This window comes from Microtus oregoni, unplaced genomic scaffold (genome assembly GCF_018167655.1).
Source record: "Microtus oregoni isolate MIOR12 unplaced genomic scaffold, Mior012 000001F_ref0000356, whole genome shotgun sequence".
Classification (NCBI taxonomy): Eukaryota; Metazoa; Chordata; class Mammalia; order Rodentia; family Cricetidae; genus Microtus; species Microtus oregoni.
In genome coordinates, this window is record NW_024543060.1 from 76364608 (window position 1) to 76389592 (window position 24985).

General features: G+C 37.5%; 1 protein-coding gene across 9 annotated transcripts in view; it reads left to right on the top strand.

The window, feature by feature from the left end:
* Positions 1-24985, top strand: part of Mettl25 (methyltransferase like 25) — an 83060-nt gene that overhangs the window by 51327 nt on the left and 6748 nt on the right. For 7 of the 9 annotated variants that reach the window (XM_041669578.1, XM_041669605.1, XM_041669620.1 and 4 more), the window contains 5 exons: positions 5485-5559; positions 6130-6201; positions 7741-7829; positions 12837-12942; positions 15147-15170. In XM_041669578.1, the coding sequence (XP_041525512.1) occupies positions 5485-5559; positions 6130-6201; positions 7741-7829; positions 12837-12927 (327 nt within the window). In that variant the 3' untranslated portion in view covers positions 12928-12942; positions 15147-15170. Of the gene's footprint in view, positions 1-5484; positions 5560-6129; positions 6202-7740; positions 7830-12836; positions 12943-15146; positions 15356-24985 lie in introns of those variants that run through there. The other 2 variants (XM_041669588.1, XM_041669597.1) reach the window with 2 other exon arrangements.

The window sequence follows — 24985 nt, forward strand, 5'->3', positions numbered from 1 at the left end:
CTTTCTTTTTCCATTCTTTATCTCAGAGGTGTATTGATTACTGAATTGGAAATGTTTCATTCTGTTATAGCTCTGATTAAATAAAATGATTTGTGTGTGTGTGTGTGTGTGTGTGTGTGTGTGTGTGTGTGCCCGCACACGTGTACGCATTTGCACAGTTGCCTATGGAAACCAGAAAAAAATATTGACTGCCCTGGATCTAAGTTACAGTCAGTTGAGATGCCCAGCATAGGTGCTGGGAGCTGGAATCCAGTTCTTTGCAAGAACAGCAAGTGTTCTTAACCACTGAGCCATCTCCAGCCCCATAATTCTCATTTCTTAATATGTTCCTCATGAGATGTATTCTTCCATGTGTTCTTGTGTTGTGACTTTCTTCCTCCTGTGTGGGTGTGGAATTTATTTAAGTATCTTCTGTAATGCTTGTTTAGTGCTGGTGGATTGCTTTCATTTGTGCTTATCTTGGAAAATATTTTCCATCAATTTTAAGCAATATTTGTTAGGTAAAATATAATCTATTTTGACAGTTATTTGCTTTCATGACCTGAAATAAATCATTGCATGTGTTTCTGCTTGTTAAGCTTGTTTAAGTTTTATTTATTATTGTTGTGTGCGTGTACATAGTGGGAGGGTGCATTTCTTGGTGCACATGTGGAGATCAGAGACTGCTCTGTAGAGTCGGGTCTTTCCTTCCACATTTGTGTGAGTTCCAAGGATTAAACTCAGGTCACCCGCCAGCACCTTTACCCACTGAGTCACTTCACTTAGTTTTTAAGCTTTCTGTTAAGAGGTATAATATTCTTCTGATGTGTTTGACATAGTAGGTAATGAGATTTTTCTCTGGCTGCTTTTGTTTCTTTTTTCCTAGCTCCAAATCATATGTCTCAGACAGGTTCTTTTCTGGCCATATCTATTAGGGGTTCTAAATTGCTCTTGTAGTTATTCATCCCTATCTTTCCCTGCGTTTGGAAATTCTCCTGTTATAATTGCATTAACTGAGTAGTTTTCCTTTTACTTTAGTTCTTCTGTGTTGACCAGTGGTATCTCAGCAGCTTTTAGTCTCACTATCTAGTGATGAGAAAGGTCAGTTCTCAAGTCATCCGAGCAGGTGTGAAGTAGAAAGAACCTGTAACCAAACTGCATTATAGCCTACTTATGGTACTCTGTAAGTTTTTTTTATAGATCTTAATTTTTTTTTAAAAAAAGTGAATAGATTAAAAGAGATGTAAATATCCCTTGAAAACTAATTTATGTAGATTTTTGTATTAGTTACTTTGCTATTTCTGTGATGAAACGCCATGGCAAAGTATAAAAGGAAATCTTCATTTGGCTTGTGATTCCAGATTCTAAATGGCAGGAAACTGTGGTTGCAGCAGTCATGGTGACAGGACAGTTGAATGCTCATTTCTTGAACCTGAAGCAGGAAATACAGAGAGTAGTGTGAGACTTTGAAATCTCAAAGCCTGTCCCAGTGATATAGTTCCTCCAGAAAGGCTGCATCTACTAAACCTTCCCAATAGTTCCATCGATTAAGTACCAAGTATTCAAACATCTGAGTCTATGGGGGGGGGGGAGGACATTCTCACTAAAACCACCACAATATTCTATACTCAATTACTGGCAATATAACTGTTAACTAATTAAGTGTGGACAGTACATGGATTTAGAAACAAAACAGAACAAAAGGACTCTCCAGTGAGGAAACCTGGTAGATGCTGTCTCCACCAGACAGTCAAGGTCAACATCAACAAGGACAGGTGATGTGAGCACTGTAGACCCTGAGGTGGGGGCATGTAAGCAGTGCTGTGCTCCTGTATTCCCCTCACAAGCCAAAACCCTTTGTTTATTTTTGAGAAAAAAAAATCTAAAACATACTAGAAGAACATTCTGGAAAATAGATGATGAGTATTTCTCAAAACTGTTAAGGTCATCAAAAACAAGTCTGATAAAGTGTCAAAGCTAATACAGCCAAATGTTATGTGACATCCTGTGTTTGCTTCTGAAACTGAAAGAGTACATTGTGTAAAAGCGAAGGAAATCTGAGTGTAGTATGGGCTTTAATTAATAATGGGTCAACATTAGTTCATTAACTAAAACAATATATCATTGTGTTAGGTGGAGAAATAGGAATGGGAAGAACCTGGGAGGAGCTGAGGAGAAGGGAAAAGCATGATCAGAGTAAATTGTCTGATTTTTTTTTCCAAAGATAAAATGCACTATAGAAATTATCTATACTGTTATCAAAACCCTACTGAAACATAATTATTTTAAAAAATCAAAATAAGGACTGGAGAGGTGACTCGGTGCTTAGGAGCACTTGCTGATCTGTGACGAGCCAGCATTTGTTTCTCACTATGTACATAGGGGGGCTTGAGTTCCATGGGATCTGTCACCCACTTGTGGCCTCTGAACATCTGCACACACACAGTGCACATACATATACTGAGGCCATCATGCATGTATACAGAATGAAAAATCAATCAAAATATTTAAAAATAGCACAAGAAAGTGTTCATGAACTTCTGTTCATGCTAATATTGAAGTATTTTTTCATGTTAAATATTGATGATTATAAAATAATTGATATGGTTTTCATCGTATAGGTGAAAGTTGAGATGTAAGTAAGGTGAATTTTATTTATTTATTTTGGAGGCTTTGATGTATTTTATTTTAAATACCTAATAAAGGCAGTGGAGTTCTGGGTACATAAGTTATATTGTTCTAACTGCAGGCACAAGTGGATAGAACAACCCAAAACTTTCAAGGCCACAGACTTGGTCACCCATTTCTATGCAAGACTCTTAAAGCCCTTCTAATTTTACCTTTCCTAAATTCTCACTCAGCTACCTATCTTCGGTATTCATTTTTCACTTTCATTTGAGACATTTTTAAATTTGTAGATCCCTTTCTAATACAATATATCTTGAGTATAGTTTCCCCTCCCTCTACTCCTTCCAGTTCCTTCCCACCTTGACTCTTCTCCAGATCCACTCCCTTTTTGTCTCTCGTTGAAGAACAGACTTCTAAAAGATAACAACCAAAGATGACAAAATAAAATAAAAGATGAAGCAAGAACAATTGTATCTAAGTTGGAGTTAAGTGGATTTCTAAATCAAAACCTAGGTCATTGGGGAAGAAGTATTCTAATTTAAAACAGCTAACTCCATCACCGATGGAGCAGATTCATACTTATATAGCATATTAACAGGCTTTGTTCGCATGAAGAACGTTTGGTGGGCATGTTTCCAAAGCCGGCAGTTAGTGAGCAAACAGGCTGGAATGGGATAAAGAGGAAATTCATGCTTGCCAACAGATAAATGTATTTCTAAAGCAGACTAAATATTACGGTTTGAAATAAAGGCCGAAGAAATTCACCAAGTTCTGTTAGTGAACTGTTAACCGATGCTGCTCTCCCAGCCTTCACTCTTGAAATCCTTCCAGACAAGGTGAATATAACCAGCTGCTCAAAATCCACTTGGCAGTAACACACATGCTATCTAATATATAAACGCTGTTAAGAGCCAGAATAATTCAGTAAATTACAAGGAGGGTAGGAGATTGAATAAAGTGCCTGAGATGATCGTTTGGTTTCACCCTACTCTCTCTTTAGCATTGACCATTTCTTTGTCCAAAACCTGTAATTCTCACAGCCATCTCAACTCCTAGAAGGGACTGTTCCTAGAACGTGGAGATTGGGAACCAGGAAACAATAGAATTATTTTCAGTGCTTCAATCTGCCATTCAGTGTACATTCAATGTTCTATAGCCACGAGGACAAGAACACCACAGTTTACTTTTAAAATAATTTTCTGATACAACAGCTATTAGTTCCTTTTTTTTTCCTCCTCTAAATAATGTCCTCGTACTATCTTTAGTTCTCACACTTAGGAGTCACTTTGTAGGCCATGTCCACGTCTGTATTCAGCAGTTGAGTAGTGTGCCAGTGTTCACATTTTTCAGCTTTTTAATATCAGCTATATTATCAGAATAACAACATAAATCATACATATGATGAAATTGCATAATCAAGAAATATATGCAAAGAAAATTTGTAAAGTACTATTTAAAGCAGAGTTTCCAGATGAAACTGCTGTCAAAATACATGTTAGAACTAGGCAACAGTGTACCCTGGTTCTCCTTCAAGGGCCTCCTGAGTGCCAGGTTTCTAGGAGGTGTGACCCTGTTGGAGGGGATGTGTCCCGCGAGGATGGACTTTGACGTTTCAAATACCCATGCCATTCCCAGTTAGCTCTCTGGCTCTTCCATGTTTCCATGGAAGCTCTTCCATGTTTCACAGTGTGAGTCTCAGCTACCACTCCAGAGCACATCTGCATGCCGGCCTGCCTGTCACCATGTTCCCCAGTGTGACAGACATGGGCTCAACCTCTGAAACTGTCAGCCTCCAATAAACCCTTTCTTCTATGAGTTGCCTTCGTTCTGGTGTCTCCTGATAGCAGTGGAAAAATAACTAAGACAACATGTCAAAGCAACTGAAAGGGAATAAAGAGTTAGCAACATGAAAATGATGTCACATTTTCTCATACATGTCTAAATGTATTTTTTTTAATTATTCTATTGCACCAATCTACGAAACTTGAAAAGTACGGAAGGCTATAACGGCAGTCAGAGGCAGCAGAGGACCTCGTCTCACAAGCGTGTGTCAGAATCAGGGCCGTAGCATATTTCAGCAGTTGAAGGACATTGTGAATTCATGGTCTCTATCGTGTTGTTTTCTACAAGCATGAGTTTTCTGTGTGGCTCTGTATTTATTCTCCATGTTGCTTTCTCTTGATGCCAATTGAGAACAGCTAGTGGCTGTGATGTTGATGTTCTTGTTGTTGTTGATTTTGCTGCTCAGGAAGCATAATGTTGGAGATCTCTGTTCTGCTGCTTCGTTGGGGACCTGTGACGCGGGGCATGTCTTTGGCCCTTCTCTATGTCACTCATCACAGTTGTTGAGACACCTAATTTAAGATTTTAAATGCCACTTACTATTGGCCAAAGAAGTATGTGGTTTTTGTTTCTTTCTATATTTGCTTACTTAAAATGTTCTAGAGAGAAAAGAACAGAAAACCATGTTTATACTCTTATTTAAAAATAAGATTATTGCTTTATTTCAACTAAGGCTAGTCACTTAATATTATGCATCTCAAGTATGTTTGATATAGAAAGACAATATAAAAAAGACAAGTTACACCCTCAGATGGTGAAATTGTTTTGGAAACCTAGCAATAAGTGAAATATTTTACCACTATATTTTGAATTTGGAAAACTCAAGACGTGTTATTTATGAAATGGTGAGTAGCATCCATTCAGTAGATTTGAATGCCAGATTTTGTTATAGTCACTTGCTTAAAGACAGTTCACATGTCAGATATACCATAAATCGATGGAGTACTTGTTTCACTTTAGGTTATGTTATAGGAACTTTTTACATTATTTAACTGTAACCATTGGTAAATCTATTGTTACTGTTTTTATTCAAAGATCTCAGAAGAAATTATAATGGACTGCTATGAGAAATATAGGCCTAGAATGAATGAGCTGGAGGCATTTAATATGGTAAGTCATGTACATATATACAGTAGTATCTTATTAATTATTATTTTGGGCCAATTAATCTGTTGTTGTTGCTGTTGTATGTATAAGAAAGAGAGTGTGTATCTGCGTGTATGCCTGCGTGCGTGTGTGTGTTTGTAGGAAAACTATTTGGTATGATTTCCTATTTCTGAACTATATTAGGTGTTAGTAATGTCATAAAAAGAGCACATGGTAGATTTCCCTTAAAGTGCATCATAAATGCACAGAGCGGGGCTTCAGAGCCTTTGAACACATGTTGATCTCCAGAGTGGTTATTTCACAAGCTTTCCATGTAATGAATTGCATTCTTAGGACTCTTTGAAAAGCTTTCCATCACATGATTGCTTCCTGAATTCCACCTCGTGTCTCTTAGATGGCTTGCTTTCCCTGTTACTAGTAAAGAAAAGCTTTTGATCTGTAGTATTCATTTTCTGAAGGTGGACAGTAGGTATTGGGTATCTGACATGTGAAGTTTTGTAGATACCGTTTCTCAAACATAAACATTAAAGCAAATAAGCCATTAAATTGCCACTACCTCTTGTTTCCTTACAGTTGAAAGTTGTCCTGGCTCCTTGCATAGAAACACTGATTCTTCTTGATCGACTTTGTTACCTGAAGGAACAGGTATTATGTAATTTTTCAGTGCATAATAAATATCTTTATTAGGTGAAATAAAATAAATAAAATCATATAGTTGGGATAAAGTTATTTCACACAAAGTAGTAAGATAATGACTCTCATACTCCGTTACTTTTAATGTCCATTCTATTTCCTGATTAATATATAAACATATATACAGCAGATATCTTCAAAAAATTGCTGTAACAAGTGTGATATTTTTAATTGTGTGATAGTGTTTATAGACAGTGAATAAAGGTAATCATATATGATTTTTAGAGCCAAAATTAATTATGGCATAAAAGAGACTGTGTACACATTTCACTTTGTAAGACCTGATCTTTTAATGTGCTTGAATATGCATATTCTATAATATAGAAATGTCTTTCTACTCAGTGAAGAGTATTTCATCTCTCCCACAACGTTATCATTCTGTCTGTATTACATTGTCTGCTGAGCTATGATCAATAAGTTGTTCTGAATTGTTTAATCCCCTTTCTAGAATCAACTCTTTGTCCACCATTAATCCCTTATTGTAAGAAATTTATTTAGTCGTCTAGTGCTTTTTCTTTTCAAAAGGCTTCTTTAAACAAATGAGTTTTAATAAATGTCTTTATATTAATTAATGATGTTACAGATTAAGGCAATTTTTTAAGTATTTAAATAATATGCATTCTTTAGCCACCATTTAATTCCAAATCCCTACAAAGCCTTGATCCTCAAATTGGGTGGTGATACACTACCTATTTGAATAGGTACTCATTTCCCCTCACAAAAAAAAAAATTCATTGGCCTAAGCAGTTCAGTAAAATAGCATGCATCAAAATGAATAGGTCCAAAAGAAATTATCCAAGCTTATGATTATTCATTTTAAGTATTGGACTCTCTTAGGAAAGTAGTCATATTTGTTAAAAATAAAAGACACATACCAGGTGGTGATGGCGTACACATTTAATCCCAGCACTCAGGATGTGAGTTCAAGGCTAGTCTGGACTACAGAGCAAGTTCTAGGACTGTTATACAAAGAAAGCCTGTCTCAAGAAAAACAAACAAAAGATATATAATATAAAATAGAAAATTAAAAGAAATAATAATTCCACCTTTCAGACTGGGTACATCTTATAATAATGTCACACATGATTATAGATTGTGCATGTGTGTGCATATTATTTTTACTTTAAAACTATAATAAAATTTACAGTGTAATTTTATTTATATATCATTTTCACCCTCTTTGTACAAGGTGAATAATGTTTTGTCATAAAATTGTTTAAAATACAGTATTTGTCATTGGCCTTGTCCAGCTTTTCTATACTGGAACCAGGACTCCTTTGGCAGTCAGTCGCTAAAGGTGTATATTTTTTTCAACATGGCTTCTTGAAAATAAAATTGTAAGTGTTAATTTTCATTCAATAAAAAATGATAGCCTTTGGTTTCTACTAATATTTTCTACTGCAATTTGTGGTCCAATTCATCTATGCAGTCAGACTCATCTTTTGTTTGCTCTAAAATGATTGCATATGTAAATTGTTTATCAATTTTCAGGAAGATGTAGCATGGTCTGCTCTTGTGAAGTTGTTCGACCCTGTGCAGTCCCCCAGATGCTACGCTGTCATTGCTCTGAAGAAGCAGCGGTAATTGTAGCTGAAGCTGGTTGCTTGGCAGTTCTTTGGGGACTTACCATGAAGATTGCTTTTCTAAACGTTTATATCTCGTTATATAAACATTTTAAAATAATTGCTATATTTTAAGTAATAAAATAATGACTAAAAACATAAGATCATAGTTAATTTTTCTATTCTCAAAGCATTAATAAAATAAGAACTTACGAAAATATTCTGATCAACATTCCCGGGTGTGTCAATAGCAGGTGGTAATCTGACTTTAATTCCTGTGCAGTATTTGGGACCCTTGGCATTTACCACACCTCACATTTTGACCTTTCTTTGCTTAAGAGGTCAAGTGCAGGTGTTGTCAAATGCTGAGTGTTATATGTATTTTTCAGAGCATTTTGGGATAGTTTCCACTTTGCCATAATGGGGAGATATACATTTAAAAAGACTCAGGAGAAGGTTGGTTATAAAATATGCCTGATATAGAGCATATTTTACACTGTTTTAACATAAAGTACATTTGGTGATATTCTATTTCCATATGAAAATATGCAGCTTATGAGTAAGTATTCACTTTAAGGATTCTTGAGGCTATTTATCCTACTAAAATGAAGTGATAGGGTGAAGCTTAGGGGAATTACATTGTGCTTTATAAAAAGCCACCTTGAGTGAAGCCAGACTGAATGGGAGATGCCTCCCTGCCAAGCAGAATTTATTTCTGTGAGTTCAGAATATAAGTGTGTGCCTCATATTCTGAACACTTGGGACCTGACATGTTCCATGTTCTCTTCTCTCATATTTTTGGATTGTTGGTGTATGCATCTGCAATATCTTTTGGATAGGACCCAAGTATAAACTTGAAACTCATTTGTGATTCATATACATTTTTGCACAGCCTGAGAATAAGTTTCCCTTTCTTTAGCAAAACGCAAAGTTTCTCATGCACACTAAAGGCTGGAAGCTGGGGTAAAGCTTCCTCGATGCTCAGCTGGAGAGGTCTTGCAGACTCTAGAGAAGAAAAGTAACTGCTTTTCTAAATGCTTGAGCTTTTCCCCAGATGAGAAGGGTTCTGTTTCTTTGGGGTTTCATGTGGCGTTTGCAGCTGATACTAATGATCAGAAACTATACACAGCTAGTACCTTCCTAGTGAGCTGCTTTACACTACTTTTTGATAAGAATTCAGATGTGTGGAAGTGTCAGGTCAATTTTGAGGAATCCCTTGTACTAGTCTCATACTTTAATGATTAATGATCAGTATTTTATCCATTTTACTTCACCTTTGTGAATGTACAAATACACATACCTCCACTAAAACGTGCCCTGCTAAAGAATTGTAAATAAAATCCTAGAGAGATTATGGTTTTTCATATTTAATTTATTTAATTAATTATACTTCTATATATTTAGTATATTTCTAGAACCTAGGAATCTTTCTATAATAACATGTGTAGGTGTTCTCATTCACATATCTTTGATTTGTTAAGGAAGCCTTTATATCAGTTCAATTTAACCTTGATTAAGTTCAGATTACTGTTTGCAGGTTTGAGATTTTTGTTTTTATTATATCTTTTTTATGTACTTGTGTTCAGGGAATGGGAGTTGGTAAGGCATGTCTGCCACAGCAACATGTGGAGTTCACAGGACAACTTGTGAGAATCAGTTCTGTCCTCCCCCATGTGAATTCCAAGAATCAATCAAGCCATTAGTCCACAGTGAGCGCCTGTACCCTCCGAAGCATCCCACTGGCTTTTGTTTATTCGCTTGCTTGTTTTGTTTTTTTAATAGTCTTTAGGGACATGATTTTTAGGGCCCGCACCTTCTTTGGCTGTCTCCATGTTAGTGCTAATAGGATCGATGAGCTCCTGGCAGCTGTGGGCCTAATTAACCGGTACAAACTTCTTCCTTCCACCTTCCTCTTAGAGGGGTGGTGCCATATGGTCGTCCCTGAAAGCAGACGTACAAGTAATACATAGGCTGAATAGGTTATATTTAGGGATGTGTGTGTGTATATGCATATGCATGCCTGCAATAACAATCAACAACAACAACAAAAAGAAGCCATGAATTTGAAAGAATGGAGCAAGTATATGAGAAGGTTTGGAGAAAAGAAAGGAAATAGAGAAATGCTTTAATTATGTTCTCAAAAACAAAAATAACTAATAAAGAGAAATGCATGTGTGCAGACAGTGAATTCATTTGCCATATTTAAATTGGCTGCGTGAGAATACTCCTGGTTTTAATTTAACAGCTTATTTCGTTGTGCTAAAGTATCTTTTAGTACAACTACTGTCTTTTTATTTCCTGATATTGTCTGCAATATGTAACTATCTCAGAAGGAATAGAAAATCCAGCTAGCCTTTTCTCTTTCCTTTTGTAATTTTACTTCTATAAAAATTTAACAACCTTCTTTGGCAACCGAATATTCAGTTAACATTCATTTCTCACTATAATACAAAGACCTCCTGTGGGAAAAGCACTGTTTGCATAAAAACACGAAGTACATCTATTTCCCTAGCATTTGAAGTGTGCAGGAACTCACCTACATGTGAAGGAAGATCTTAGCAGAACTCGCATCTGTCAGCTTGGACATGGAGTGACATGAGACAGTATACGCGATCACATTATATTGAGATAAATCCCCGATACTGCAGCTTTACATCCACCAGTCCACATTACAGCGATGCAGATGCCCCCACATAGAAACTGTCCCTTCAGAGTGAGTTTACAGTTCACTGAAGAACACAATGCCTTGCTCTGAGCACCATTCTCATGATCACCTCCTGGATGATCTAAAACAAAAGCCCGAAGAGCTCCAGCCTCATTTATATTAAATGTGGTCTCATTTCATGCCCACTTTGCAAATCCTTAGTGAATGTCTAATCCTTAGTGAATGTTACAGTGATAGACTCTTTGAGTTATTTTCAAGAGAATAGACAAGACTCTGAAAGGGACTCAAAAATATTACCAATTGAGACCTGACATGTTCCATGTTCTCTTCTCTCAGATTTTTGGATTATTGGTATATATATCTGCAATATCTTTGGATAGGATCCAAGTATAAACTTAAAACTCATTTGTGATTCATAGGCCTTTTTACACAGCTTGAGAATAAACTTTTCTCAATTTTTAATAATTTTGTGCATAATATACTTATTTGGGATGGAATTTTCTATGTATGACCAGTATGACATTTCTCTGTATGACTGAAAATATTTTAAATTTTGGGTTATTTCAGTTTTAGACTTTTCTAGTTAGGAATGCTTAACCAAAAGCACCATAATTTAGAATCAGATAAGTTCAATTATGTAAGTCAAAATGATTTAAATTGTGTAAGTACCTCATTGCTTCAGTGTACTTTAGTGTTCTCATCTCTTAATTCTTTTCTCATAATGTGGTTGATAAGATTTTTTATTATTTGTCCTGTCAAAAAGCCGTGTTAGTGCTCCGTCTCCTTCTGCTCCTGATTTGGACCTTGAGATTTCTGTCCGGTGCTCCCGTGTGGGTCTCTGTCTCTGTCTCCTTTCATCGCCTGATGAAGGTTAATATTCCTGAGGATGCCTATGTGTTTGTCTTTGGATTCACCTTCTTATTTAGCTTCTCTAGGAACATGAATTATAAGCTCAATGTCCTTTATTTATGGCTAGAAACCAAATATGAGTGAGTACATCCCATGTTCCTCTTTTTGGGTCTGGCTTACCTCACTCAGGATAGTGTTTTCTATTTCCATCCATTTGTATGCAAAATTCAAGAAGTCCTTGTTTTTTACTGCTGAGTAATACTCTAATATGTATATATTCCATACTTTCTTCATCCATTCTTCCGTTGAAGGGCATCTAGGTTGTTTCCAGGTTCTGGCTATTACAAACAATGCTGCCATGAACATAGTTGAGCATATACTTTTGTTGTATGATAGGGCCTCTCTTGGGTATATTCCCAAGAGTGGTATTGCTGGATCCAGGGGTAGGTTGATCCCGAATTTCCTGAGAAACCGAAACACTGCTTTCCAGAGTGGTTGCACAAGTTTGCATTCCCACCAGCAATGGGTGAGTGTACCCCTTTCTCCACAACCTCTCCAGCAAAGGCTATCATTGGTGTTTTTTATTTTCGCCATTCTGACAGGTGTAAGGTGGTATCTTAAAGTTGTCTTGATTTGCATTTCCCTGATCGCTAAGGAAGTTGAGCATGACCTTAAGTGTCTTTTGGCCATTTGAAGTTCTTCTGTTGAGAATTCTCTGTTCAGATCAGTGCCCCACTTTATAATTGGGTTGATTAGCCTTTTACGGTCTAGTTTCTTGAGTTCTTTATATATTTTGGAGATCAAACCTTTGTCAGTAGCAGGGTTGGTACAATAAAACTAAAAAAGAAAAAAAGGCAACCGCAGCCAAGTGCAGTGGGCACACACCTGCAGAGGCAAGGAAATCACTACAAGTTCTGAGGCCAGCTGGTCTACACAGAGTTTCTATCAGACAACAATGAAAAGAACTCAGGACCACGAGGGGTGCACCCACACACTAAGACAATGGGGATGTTCTATTGGGATCTCACCAAGGCCAGCTGGCCTAGGTCTGAAAAAACATGGGATAAATCCGGACTAGCTGAACATAGCGGACAATGAGGAATACTGAGAATTCAAGAACAATTGCAGTGGGTTTTTGATCCTACTGCACGTACTGGCTTTGTGGGAGCCTAGGCAGTTTGGATGCTCACCTTACGAGACCTGGATAGAGGTGGGCAGTCCTTGGGCTTCCCACAGGTCAGGGAACCCTGATTGCTCTTCGAGCAGATGAGGGAGGGGGAATTGATCGGGGGAGGGGGAGGGAAATGGGAAGCGGTTGTGGGGACGAGGCAGAAATCCTTAATAAATAAATAAATTAAAAAAAAAAAAAAAACAAAAAGCCGTGTTAGAAACTTCAACCCCAAGAAGGCAAATGGAGCCTTTGGAAAGCATTTAGGTCCCGAACGCTCCACTGTTAGAATGAGCTTATGGGGTGTGCTCAGTCTTTGCCTTTCTGGTTCTCACCCCGCAAGGCACACTGAAGAGACCCATACCAGCATCCAGCATCGTGATGGACTGTCCAGCTTCCACAACTGTAGAAGAATGAATTTGTATTGTTTATGAGTAACCCAGTCTCAGGTATATCTATTACAACATCTAACAAGTGAAAACAGATGTTATGAGAATCGTACTAATACGTGTTCCTGAACTCCAAGACAGCATTGCTGCAACAGAAGTGGTAGGCTTGACAGTCTTGTTAGTGTTGTTGAAGGGGAATATCAGGAGGATATTTATGGTATCTAAGTGTCTGTGCTCCATTGTGAAGAAAACACCAGACTTTGTAAAGGTCTGGACATCATTGTCCAAGATAAATAGATATTGCCCTGCAAGGGACTTGAAAAAAGTCTTGATAAGTAAGCTTGCTTGATAAGTGAGCGCTTTACCAAGGTAAGACGATTGCTTCTCTGAGATAAGTTAACAGATTGGAATTTCCTGAAACAAACAATGAGGTTATTTATTGCTTTCCAGCCTTATCTTTCCCAGGCAAAGTTTTCCTCTAACAAACAAATAAATCATGGTGACGCAGGTGGTTTCAGTTCTTAGACCCAAGAGTTCCATCACATTGATGCAGGTGGTGCAATTCCAAGTGTAAAGCACTTATTTCCTGGCCCTGACTGCATGGTATTTAATACTTGTGTTAGTTAAGTGTCCTAGAGGGACAGAAATGGGAACTTACTCATGTTTATAACATTGATTTAATGGGGAAAAGTGTGTTCTAAATTCTAGTCAAACAACCTGCAAATAAAATTATCTACATTAAAAGGTGGAATATTATCAAATGAAAGACAAAGTTTTATAGCATTTTTGCTGGCTGAGATAATTGTCTTTTAATTAATAATCATTTGGAGGAGGTCTAGGGAATTAAACTCAGGGCCTTAAATGTACTATACCAGGTGCTGTATCATTGAGCTATATCCCCCAGGTTAATATTCATTTTATGTTAATTTCTGCCCTTTATGATCTGTAATTTCTGTCTTAGAATTTATATATAGGCATAAATAGAGGCTTAGCACAAAAAAAGTTAGTTCCATATTGTACGTATAGATAGATTGTTCTTTGGTTCATAGTTCTCGCCTGAGCACAGATGGTGGTGGTGATGTGCTTATACCCTTTTAAGCCTGCATATTAGCCCATCATATCTTTCATGAGGCGTGAAGTTTCATGTTTTCCTAAATGGCTGTGAGTTAAATTGATTATTCTTGGGGTTTTCTTTTTCTCAAATTTTTGTTATTCTCTTTTTTTTTTTTTTAGTTTCTTACATTGTATAAATTCTTCCCAACTTTAGCTCATTGCTTTAAAATTATCTGAGAATATTGGAGACAGAGAAGAGTGGGAGGGGAGGGAGTAGATGGGAAGCGAGAGGGTGCCTCAGGAAAGGAGGGAGAGGGAACTGCGGTCAGTATGTAAAATAAATGAAAAAAAAATTATTTAAATAAAATTCAAAATGGGAAGATAACTGAAAAAGAAATTGTTGCCATATATTATTTTACAAATGTCTATGGCCAAGAGATGTGCTCTTCCAAAAACCCAAGCCAGTGTCTAAACTAAGTTCACGACAGCGGATTCTGTCTCTAGTATTGGAGGAGATTGGAATAGATAAGAACACGTGTGAGATGCCTAAACTATGTCTAAGTATAACATCTAAAAATAAACTCTGGCACCAGTCTGTCATGCTGTCACATTGGATTACATTACCCAAAAGTCAATAGTTTTTATTACCCAGAAACAAGTACAAGGCCTAAAGCACAACCTGTTCACAATGACAGTTTGCCAAACGAATGTATCATCTGCTTCAATCACTTCCTAAATATGCTATAGGAAGTAGTGTTTGATGGTGTCACAATACCAGCAAATGAGCTTTGTTTAGACATTGCCAGAACATTATATATATATATATATTAGCTCTGATTCCCTGGAAAATTCATGAGATAGGTATGTCATTATGACTGTGTATAGATGAGAATGGATAGAATTAGATCTCATCAAATACACCATTCTGGTTTACATTCAACCTATAAACAATTTTGCAAATAACCATCTGCCAGCCAGCAAAAGAAACAACATATAGACAGACTAAACAATTAAAATGTGGAACACAAACAGACCATGTGGCTTCCATTAAAAATCATTAGCAATCAATAAACAACATTAATTCTTAAGTGCAGTCTGATGCTCTTTTTGTTGATTTTCCGTATATGTAGTGTTTCAACTATGGTATGCCGTTGGAGAGTTTCTTTCCTGGTCTTGTTTATTTGATGTTCTGTATGTTTCTATCTTTGCAGAGTTGGAGGAAGCTTTCATATATGATCTTGGTGAAAATCTGCTCTATGCCATTGATCTGGGATTCCTCTCCCTTATCAAAGATTTCCTCTGCTCCTGGTGCTCCAAAGTTCTGCATATTCATAGGAAACTATGAATTCTTTTTCCTATTCTTTGCTTGTGTTGTTTAATTCCTCTATTTTGCCTTTGAGACCTGGTATTAGAAAAGAAATACTCTGCAAATGAAAACATTAGCAATTAATAAAAACATCCTCATAAATTATTAACACATCCCAATGTTAGTTATTAAACAACTAAGAAAATTGATGCAACTTTCATGAAACTAGTAGTAAAATGATGTTCAAGTAGAGTATCACTAATGAAAAAATGTGTTGTAGATCCTACATGAATCAGAAAAACATATTAGTAATAACTTTTCCCTGAGAAATTTAAACATTATATAATTTTTTGAAAATGTTTCTTTTTTGTTTTGTTTTGTTTTTTATTTTTTATTTTTTTTAAATTTATTTATTTATTAAGGATTTCTGCCTCCTCCCCGCCACCGCCTCCCATTTCCCTCCCCCTTCCCCGATCAAGTCCCCCTCCCTCATCAGCTCAAAGAGCAATCAGGGTTCCCTGACCAGTGGGAAGTCCAATGACCGCCCACCTCTATCCAGGTCTAGTAAGGTGAGCATCCAAACTGCCTAGGCTCCCCCAAAGCCAGTTCATGCAGTAGGATCAAAAACCCAGTGCCATTGTTCTTGAGTTCTCAGTAGACCTCATTGTTCGCTATGTTCAGCTAGTTCAACATACGCATATCTATCAATGTAATCCACCATATAAATAAACTGAAAGAAAACATATGATCATCTCATTAGATGCTGAAAAAGCATTCGACAAAATTCAACTCCCCTTTGTGATAAAGGTCGTGGAGAGAATAGGGATACAAGGGTCCTACCTAAATATAATAAAAGCTATTTACAGCAAGCCGACAGCTAACATTAAATTAAACGGAGAAAAACTCAAAGCCATCCCACTAAAATCAGGAACACGACAAGGCTGTCCACTCTTTCCTTACCGCTTCAATATAGTGCTTGAAGCAATAGCAATAAGACAACATAAGGAGATCAAGGGGATTTGTATTGGAAAGGAAGAAGTTAAGCTTTCGTTATTTGCAGATGATATGATAGTGTACATAAGCGAATCCAAAAATTCTACCAAAGAACTCCTACAGCTGATAAACACCTTTAGTAATGTGGCAGGATACAAGATCAACTCCAAAAATCAGTGGCCTTCCTATACACTAAGGATAAGGAAATGTTTCTTAAGAACAGACTGCTTCAAGAAGAGCGAGTTGTTAATGATCACATAGCCATTTATTTGTAGTCACAATCCTTTATTGACTCTCCACTCATCAGTAAAAATATTGTGCAAAAGTTGCGTAATTTTTAACCACTGTTTATTTTATTGGCGAGGGAGGGATCTAATATTGCTGTTTAGCTAAATTGGCATAGCAACAAATTACATTCTAAATTCCTATGCTTATTCACACAGACAAAAGATATTTTCAGCCTTAATCAGAGAAGCTTCTTGCAGTGAATAGAGGTGAATGCAGAAATCCATAGCCATAAAAGATGTTGAGAATAAAAGATGATTAAGTGCCCAGCCCTAAACAAGACATTTATAACACCCCTGAAGGATCAATAAACATGGTAGAAAAAGGGAGAAGAAAGAATGTAAGACCCAGAAGATAGGAGAGGACTGGCCATCATGAAGTCATCCAGCTGTTCCTACTGATACTGGTACAAATTGAGCCCTCCTAACAGTAGCTGTGGATGAAGAAGGGACTCACAAGGCCCTGCCACTTACAGCTGTTGATCTGTTGTCAACAATTCTCAGTGAAAGGTAGAGAAATAGAGTCCACTTTTGTACCTACTCATGAGTCCACCAAGCTCTGATGGTTAATTCTAAACACTGGGTCACACAGATGGCCCTAGCCTTTATGGATTCTGAAACAAAATAAAAGTGATGAGTATAAGAAAGAAATGAGTAAAGAAAAAGGGACTGTCAGGAGTGAGGGGAAATAAAAAAGTTTAGGAGGACCAGAATTCATTATAAATATGTGTGAAATTGTCAAAGAATAAAGTTTATTTAGTAGAAAAGACAAAGCTTAACACTAATGATTGTGGAAGAGATTTGAAATCTGATACTTTCCAGTCTTCAAGAATTAGCAATCCAATCATTGGCACACATAGAGAAAGTACACAGGAAAGCTAAGATAATGGCCTAATCATTAGATAATCACCTTGGGGAGTCAAGTGAGAAACATGCTTTATAAGCACTTAATATTTTGCCATGAGCCGTACTCTAGAATATTTTGCTTTACCTTGTGCTGGCTGTTTTTTCCTCTCCCTGAGTTGTTTTTAAAATGTGCTCCATAGAGTAACTTGTCTTTATGAGGACTTTTAACAAATAATTTGCTGTGTGAACTGCTTACTACCCCAGCTAACTAGTGACTGAGTCCTTAAGCCTCCACAGATGGATGGTACTTGGCCAGTGGAGCTGCTGTCTGTGTGTAGGAATTTATTAATTGATGCATTTATCTCAGTGGGTTCCCTCATTAAACTTGCAGCTGTTCTGTCAATGGAAGAACTTTGTCAAATTTTTAGTATTTTTACTAGAATTTTCCAAAGTACAATCCAGCCTAAGAGTATTAACAGATTTCAGCATAGAACAAAGCACCATGGATTCAAATCTCGTGGGAGGAAACGCCTTTAACTCATACTAAGGCAGTTAGGATTGAACATGCTGACTTGTAGAAGAGCAGAGAATGCCGCAAGTTCCCCCTTCCTTATACCACACCGCTTTACATTTGGCTAGCATGGGATTCTGTATACCCCAGTTCGTCTGACTGAACTAAAAGTGCTCATGTACTCAGAGTTGGCTGCCCTTTCCAGAAAAAAAAAAAAAAAAAAAAAAAAAAAAAAAAAAAAAAAAAAAAAAAAAAACCTTTAGACTTCTAATATTGCTGTTTCACTTAGAAAGAGTTGGTTATTTCTTGCTCTTCATCACATTTGGTGTAGGAGGTCCTTTTGTATTTGTGTTGCTTTCATTGATTAACAAAGAAACTGCCTTGGTCTTTTGATAGGAAAGAGCTTAGATAGGCATGAAAAAGAGAATTCTGGGAGGAAGAACTCAGGGTGGCAGCCGCCATGAAGCTCTTGCCTGAGACAGACGCTGGTTAGCATCTTTCCGGTAAGTCACGACCTCATGGTGACATACAGATTATTAGAAATAGGGTGAATCTAGAAGTGAGAGTTAACCAATAAGAGGCTAGATCTTATGGGCCAAACAATAATTTAATTAATACAACTTCTGTGTGGTTATTTCGGGGGTTAAGCTAGTTGGGCGGCCAGGAGCCAGGCTGGGGGATGTGGCCCACTCCTCCTACTACAACTTTTCCTTGTGATTTCTGCTTCTTGTTGTTCTAGAGCTTTCAGGTGGGCTGTTAAGTTGCTACTGTGAGATTTATCTCTCTGTTTCCTCTCTCTCTCTCTCTCTCTCTCTCTCTGCCCTTAGTGCTATGAACTTGCCTCTTAAAACAGCCTTCATTGTGTTCCATAAATTTGAGTATTGTGTGCATTCATTTTCATTCAATTCTTGAAAGTCTTTAATATATTTCTTAATTTCTATCTTGACCTATTTTTCATTCAGTAGAGAGTTGTTCAGTTTCCATGAGTTTTTAAGGTTTGTATTGTTTCTGTTGTTATCTAGCTTTTAACCCATGGTTGTCTAATAGAATGCCGATTTATTTCAATTTTCTTATGTCTGTTCATATTTGTTTTGTACCCAACTTTGTGGTCAGTTTTGGATGGTTCCATGAGGTGCAAAAAAAAGAAGTTGTATTCTTTTGCGTTTAGGTGGAATGTTCTGTAAATATCTGTTAGGTCTATTTGGTTTGTAACATCTGTTAACACCAGCATTTCTCTGTTTAGATTTCATTTGGATGGGTCTGGCCATTGCTGAGAGTGGAGTATTAAAGTCTCCCACTATCAGTGTACAAGGGTCAATATGTGATTTAGCTGTAGTAGCGTTTCTTTTGCACATTTCAATACCCTTGTGTTTTGGGCAGTGATGTTAAGAATTGAAATGACATCTTTATAGGTTTTCCTTTTGATGAGTATGTAGTGTCCTTCCCTATCTCTTATTAGTTGTAATTTGAAATCTATTTAGTTAGATATTTAAATGACTACACCGGCTTGCTTCTTTGGTCCATTTGCTTGGGATATCTTTTTCCAACACTTTACCCTGAGGTAATTAATGTCTATCCTTGATGATGAAGTGTGTTTCCTGAATGCAGCAGAAGAATGGATTCTCTTTTCACATCTGTTCTGTTTGTCTGTGTCTTTTTATTGATAAAATGAGATCATTAATGTTAGGAGATATCAGTGAACAATGATGTTGATTCCTGATATGGGGGTAGTGGTGGGAGTGCTGCTGCATTCCTATTGTGGTAGTGGTGCTGGTGGTAGTGGTACTGTTTGCGTGTATGCACACACGTGCAAATGTATCTCCCTTCTTGATTTTACTGTTCTGAGACTACTTATTCTATGTATTTTCATGGTTGTACTTAACATCCTTGGCTGTTGTTTTCCTTCTAGAACCTTTTTTTAGGGCTAGCTTTGTAGATGAGTATTGCTTAAATTTGACTTTATCATGGAATGCCCTCTTTGGTTCTGTGGTTCTGCATAAAGAACCAACGTTTCTTTTTTATTGTAGGACCATTTTAGTTAATGAATCCTTTTGTTGACAACTCTGGGCCTATTTTTCTGGTATATCAATGGGCACTATAAGTAGTAATTTTGTCAGGGAGTTCTCCCTTGTCTCAGCATTTCAACCTGTTCTGGGCATGGAGCATGGCACGGCGTTTCTTTCTGTGACTACTTCAAACTGACATTTGGGGCCTTGTCATCAGGGCCCAAGAAGGCTGAAAGGCTAGCCAAAGATGAGGGAATTTAGACAATGGGGCACTCATCAGAAGCATCTGCTGTGCAGACTCTGTTGGAAAGAAGGGAACATTAACATCAGCTGGACTGGTCCGCATTAGCTTTTAGCAAGTCCAGAGCTTGCAGTCATTCAGAACAGGTTGTGGTCAGCACTGATGCTTAGACATATCTGCCAGTCAAGTGGAAACCTATTGAGATAAGTTTAAACTAAGAAAAGAAGTTAAAATTTATGTACTTAAAGGAAAATAATACATTTGAAACTTTCAGTTCCATATTGAAATCCATATTATAGATAAAAGCAGATAATAGATCTCTGTAAACAGCAGGCATGGACTCATGCCTTTGAGTCCTAGCAAATACTACAGATTTTGGTTAGAAGCATGTATATTTTTCTTCTGTCCAGAGAGCCAGGTATGGATTGGACAGAGATGTCTTTGGCCTGATGAGAAACACCTTTAATTCATATTTACATGGCAACCAGAATAAATCTAAAATCTTGAGCTTGTAAACCACCAAACAGTAAGTAATCATTGCTCTATCAGCTTATCAGAACTATACCATAGAAGGGGGAAGAAATCAGAAACATTTTCCATATTTTAACCTGTATTTACATCTTAAATCATTTTTAGACCCTCAAAGCTTATGAGCTTTTATTTCCTCAGACCTTTATATATCTTAAAACATTTTTTAATCAAGAGACTAGTAGCTTTAGAAAAAGCAAATATCTATAAAGTGAGCTATCAAGCTGGCTTTAGCTTTGTGGAAGGGTCTGGATGCCTGATGCTGCTAAACTGACAACATTATAGCTGGCCTAGCCATTAATATTATCAGAGATCCCAGAAGGATAATAAATTATACCTGAGTACAGACCAAGAAGCTTCCAAATCTATTAAAAGTGACAGGGACCAGAGTCCAGTTAGTCATACCTAGGTCTCCATAGCACTGGAGGCAGAAGTATCCAGAACAGCAGTCTTACAGTCTTAGCCAGGCCCATAAGGTGATTTTTTTTTCCTGTGGACATGGAAAAGACTGACCCTATTTTGTCTAGGCAAAAGTGGTACAATCATTTGTCCAATGTTCTGCTGTTTGTCCACAGTCTGGACCGGGTCCTGGCAGCAGGTGTTGCACTGGGGCATCTGGCCCAGTGGTCAGCATCATCATACTCCAGGTGGAGACATCATGGTGTCCCATAATCTTCTTCGGAGGCCTTGGATCACTGCTAGGATCTCAGAGTCTCTGTCTAATATAAACCTTTCAATCATTATTTTAAATGCCATATTCTGCAGATCTCTGAAGTATGAGGGTTGCCTAGGTATATATGATTGGACAAACTTTGTTTCTAGTTACTTGTTTTAAGTTTGACTTTGAAAACATATACAGAGACCTAAATAAAGATTATCTAGTAATTAATTATATCAGTACTTTAAGGATGACTGACTAACTTGTATTTCCTAACAGTCTATAATAAGTTAGCAGCTTTTATAAGACTAGAACTTCACATTCTGTCAGGTTTAGCCTTAAAAAAAAATAATGATTTTGAATTGAAGCTAATAAAGAGTCATTCCTATGGTAAAAACTGAACAAGTTTGTATCCAGCTGTTAATGCTGTCTCCTGGGAAAGAAAGGAAAAGGTCCCAGGGTGAAATGGGAACAGGAGGGAGCCTAGGGGCTAGCATTGCCTTTGACAAGTTCTAAGGCACTACAGCCAGTCTGTTAGGGAAGAGCCACCAAGTTCCTTTTGCCAGAGATAAGGAGGGCAACATCCTTTTTAGGGAGTAGGAATTTTCTTCAAGTAACCTGAGAGAATGGAAGCTTTATCTGAATGCCTGACATATGAGCAATATAAAACAACAAACTTTTAATTGAAGTTTCTCTTAGTGTGAGTACAAAAAATTTATATGATTCAGTTTATCCAAGAAGTTTAAGCTTAACAGAATTAACAAAGACAAGGAGGCTAGACATCTATCCTTATGTCTGCAGAGACCTTGAGTAAAGACAGACATTTTGAAGCCACTGATTCTCAACTTTTTAATGTTATTTTACAACTGCAGTTTTGTCATTGTTATGAATCTTAATGCAAACATATGATCCTAGGATAGCCCTCTAAAAAGTTTTTGTTGTTTTTTTTTTTTGTTGTTGTTGTTGTTGTTGTTGTTTTAACCACCAAAGGATCAAGACTTATGGGCTGAGAAACTGTTTCAGTCCTTTGACAGACTGCTTAGGTCATTGTCTTGCTACATTACAAGAAATGAACATCCCAGTTTCCGTTTAGCATTTGGTGCTTATGGCTCTGACCCTAATTTTTAGCCTTTTATTAAATCCAAATATTAACAATATAAAACATTTTGTAGGCACAAATGTCCTATAGTTTTAACTCTTCTTAACAAATTAAAATCTCTTAAATGACTTCCTGCAATATCAAAAATAAAGTACCTCTTGTAACGGTCTGTCCTGTCCCTTTAAGAGACAAGTCACACCCACTCCCTCCCCTGTCCACTGAGGCAAGCAGATCTCCCTTCCACTTCCAGCCTGAGTTCCTTCCTTTCCATCTCTCTCCCTAAGAGGCAGCTTCTGCCTCACTCCCTTCTCCCCACTTCTCCCCGTCACCCCCCCACTTCTCCCCGTCACCCCCCCCCCCGTTTTTTCTCTCTCTTTGCCTCTCTCTGTTCTTTTCCCTTCTCCCCTTCCCCTCTTTCCCTTTCCCCTTCATAACCCACTAAATAAATACCCACTCTCTGCTTGGTGAATCTCTGTCTCTGTCTCTCACCTGCCAGGTGGCTCTTACCCACCACATAGCTTTCTCCCTGGGACCAGCTGCCTTCGTGGCCCGCCATGGTTTTGTGCCCACTGCCTACTGCCACCACTTGGCAAATGGCACCATTTTATTTTTACCATAACACCTTTTTCACTCCATCTTTGACAGCATATATACATAGCCTGCCTTTTAGATCTCAGCCTACTCTGTTTCACTGTAGCTGGTACTTCTGGTGACTATCACCTGGTGCTGGCATTTCTAAAACTAGTAAGGTCCATTCTTGCAACTGCACATTCTTGGGACTCCATTCCTGCCGGGCATTTGTAAACCTCAACTGTTTTCTATGATCCCTTTATGTCTTTATAACCACTATCACTTGGGTGCTCTTAAATTAACAAAGTCTAGCTAGCAGAGCAAGATACATTTTTGAGTATGAAAGCCTTGAAGTGTAGCATTAATACTTTAAAGTATTAAATATATATTTTAAACCTTGTTTTTAGAACAGGACATGAGTCATCTTACAAAAATTTATCCTAATCCAAACTATCTTAGAGATCTGTTGATGCCTCCTACTTAGGCCTACTCCACGTGGTCACCTTTAATCAAGAAGGTGGTGAAATCAGGTGGCATCCTTTTCTTTAACTCTAGCAAAATGGAAATCCAAAATTTAAAATGGAATCATGTCTTATAGTTTCTTTAAAATTACTTATGCATAGGTTTAAGTTATCGATTCCCCATGTTACTAATTAACTTTTAGCTAGTTTTATTTTAATTTTAACAGATTTTTTAAACCATATCTAACAAAACAACTTATAAATCTGAAGCTACAGAATGTGACTGTTCTGCTTTGTTTTCTTCCCCTTGTCATTCCAAAATGGATGCCAGGGAACTGGGCTGAAGCCCCCAACTAAACAATGAGAAGACCAAATTACTCTTATAACCAATGGATTATAACCAAAACAATAGACAAGCAATCTTATCAATAAAAGTAAATGTTGTGGTAAACATCTACAAAATGAAGCATATTTTAAAAAGAATTTTGAATCTGTTTATCAGCAAGATATACATCATGTGCTATTAGTGAGAACAACATTTACCTAATAATTTCTTGCAGGAGTTTTTAGTTTCCTTTTCAAAATTCTGACCGCGAAAATATATTTGAAAAAAAAATCTTGAACTTGAAATATTAAAATTTATTCTTCAGGCTAGTCGTGGTAGTGAACTAGTCATCCCGGCACCAGAGGCTGAGGCAAGAGGATCAGGAGTTCAAGGTCATCCTCAATAACATAGCAAGTTTGAGGGCAGTTCTGTCCCAACAATAAATGAATAAAATAAAGTCCTCCAGTGTAGCATAAGCTACTCCCAGCAAATAGCTTCTTGAACTTTCTGACCTTAGTAGCAGTTGATCATATGAAAGCAGGCATGGCTTCTTTGGAGGCCTGTTTTGTTTATTTATAATGTTCAACATTATTCTATATAATTAAAAAAAGTCCCAAGTTTCCTCTGAGTTCTGTCTTTCTGAGGTAAAATGGAATAGAACACTGATAACTTCTATGCTATAAAATCTCTTCCCTGGACTCCTGCCAGGACATAAGGTTATTACAGACCTTTAATCCGGCCCCCAACTCCAACAGGCACTCTTTACTGACACACAGGCAATTAGGCTGACTGCAGATCTTCTCCTCTCCCTCTGTTCCTCTAGGCCAGCAGTTCTCAACCCGTGGGTCAAGACCCCTTTAGGGTTTGCATAGCAGATACCCAGATATCAGATATTTGCAATAAGATTTACAACAGTCGCAACAGTACAATTGTGAAGTAGCAATGAAATAATTTTTAGGGTTATCACCGCAGCACGAAGGACTGTTTTGAAAGGTCACTACATTAGGACAGTTGGGAACCACTGCTTTAGACCCAGTGCCCCCAGTCTCACCCTCTACAACACAAGAGTTGCTGCAGCTTTCCTTTCCCTGCCCCTTGCCCCCAGCTCCTGTATAAACCCCAGATCTTCCACTCATTGCCTCCCTCCTCCCACTTACTGCTTTAGCCCAGCCCCCAACCCCAGCAGCTGTCGCTGCTAAGCTGCTAACCCTAAGTCCGCTCC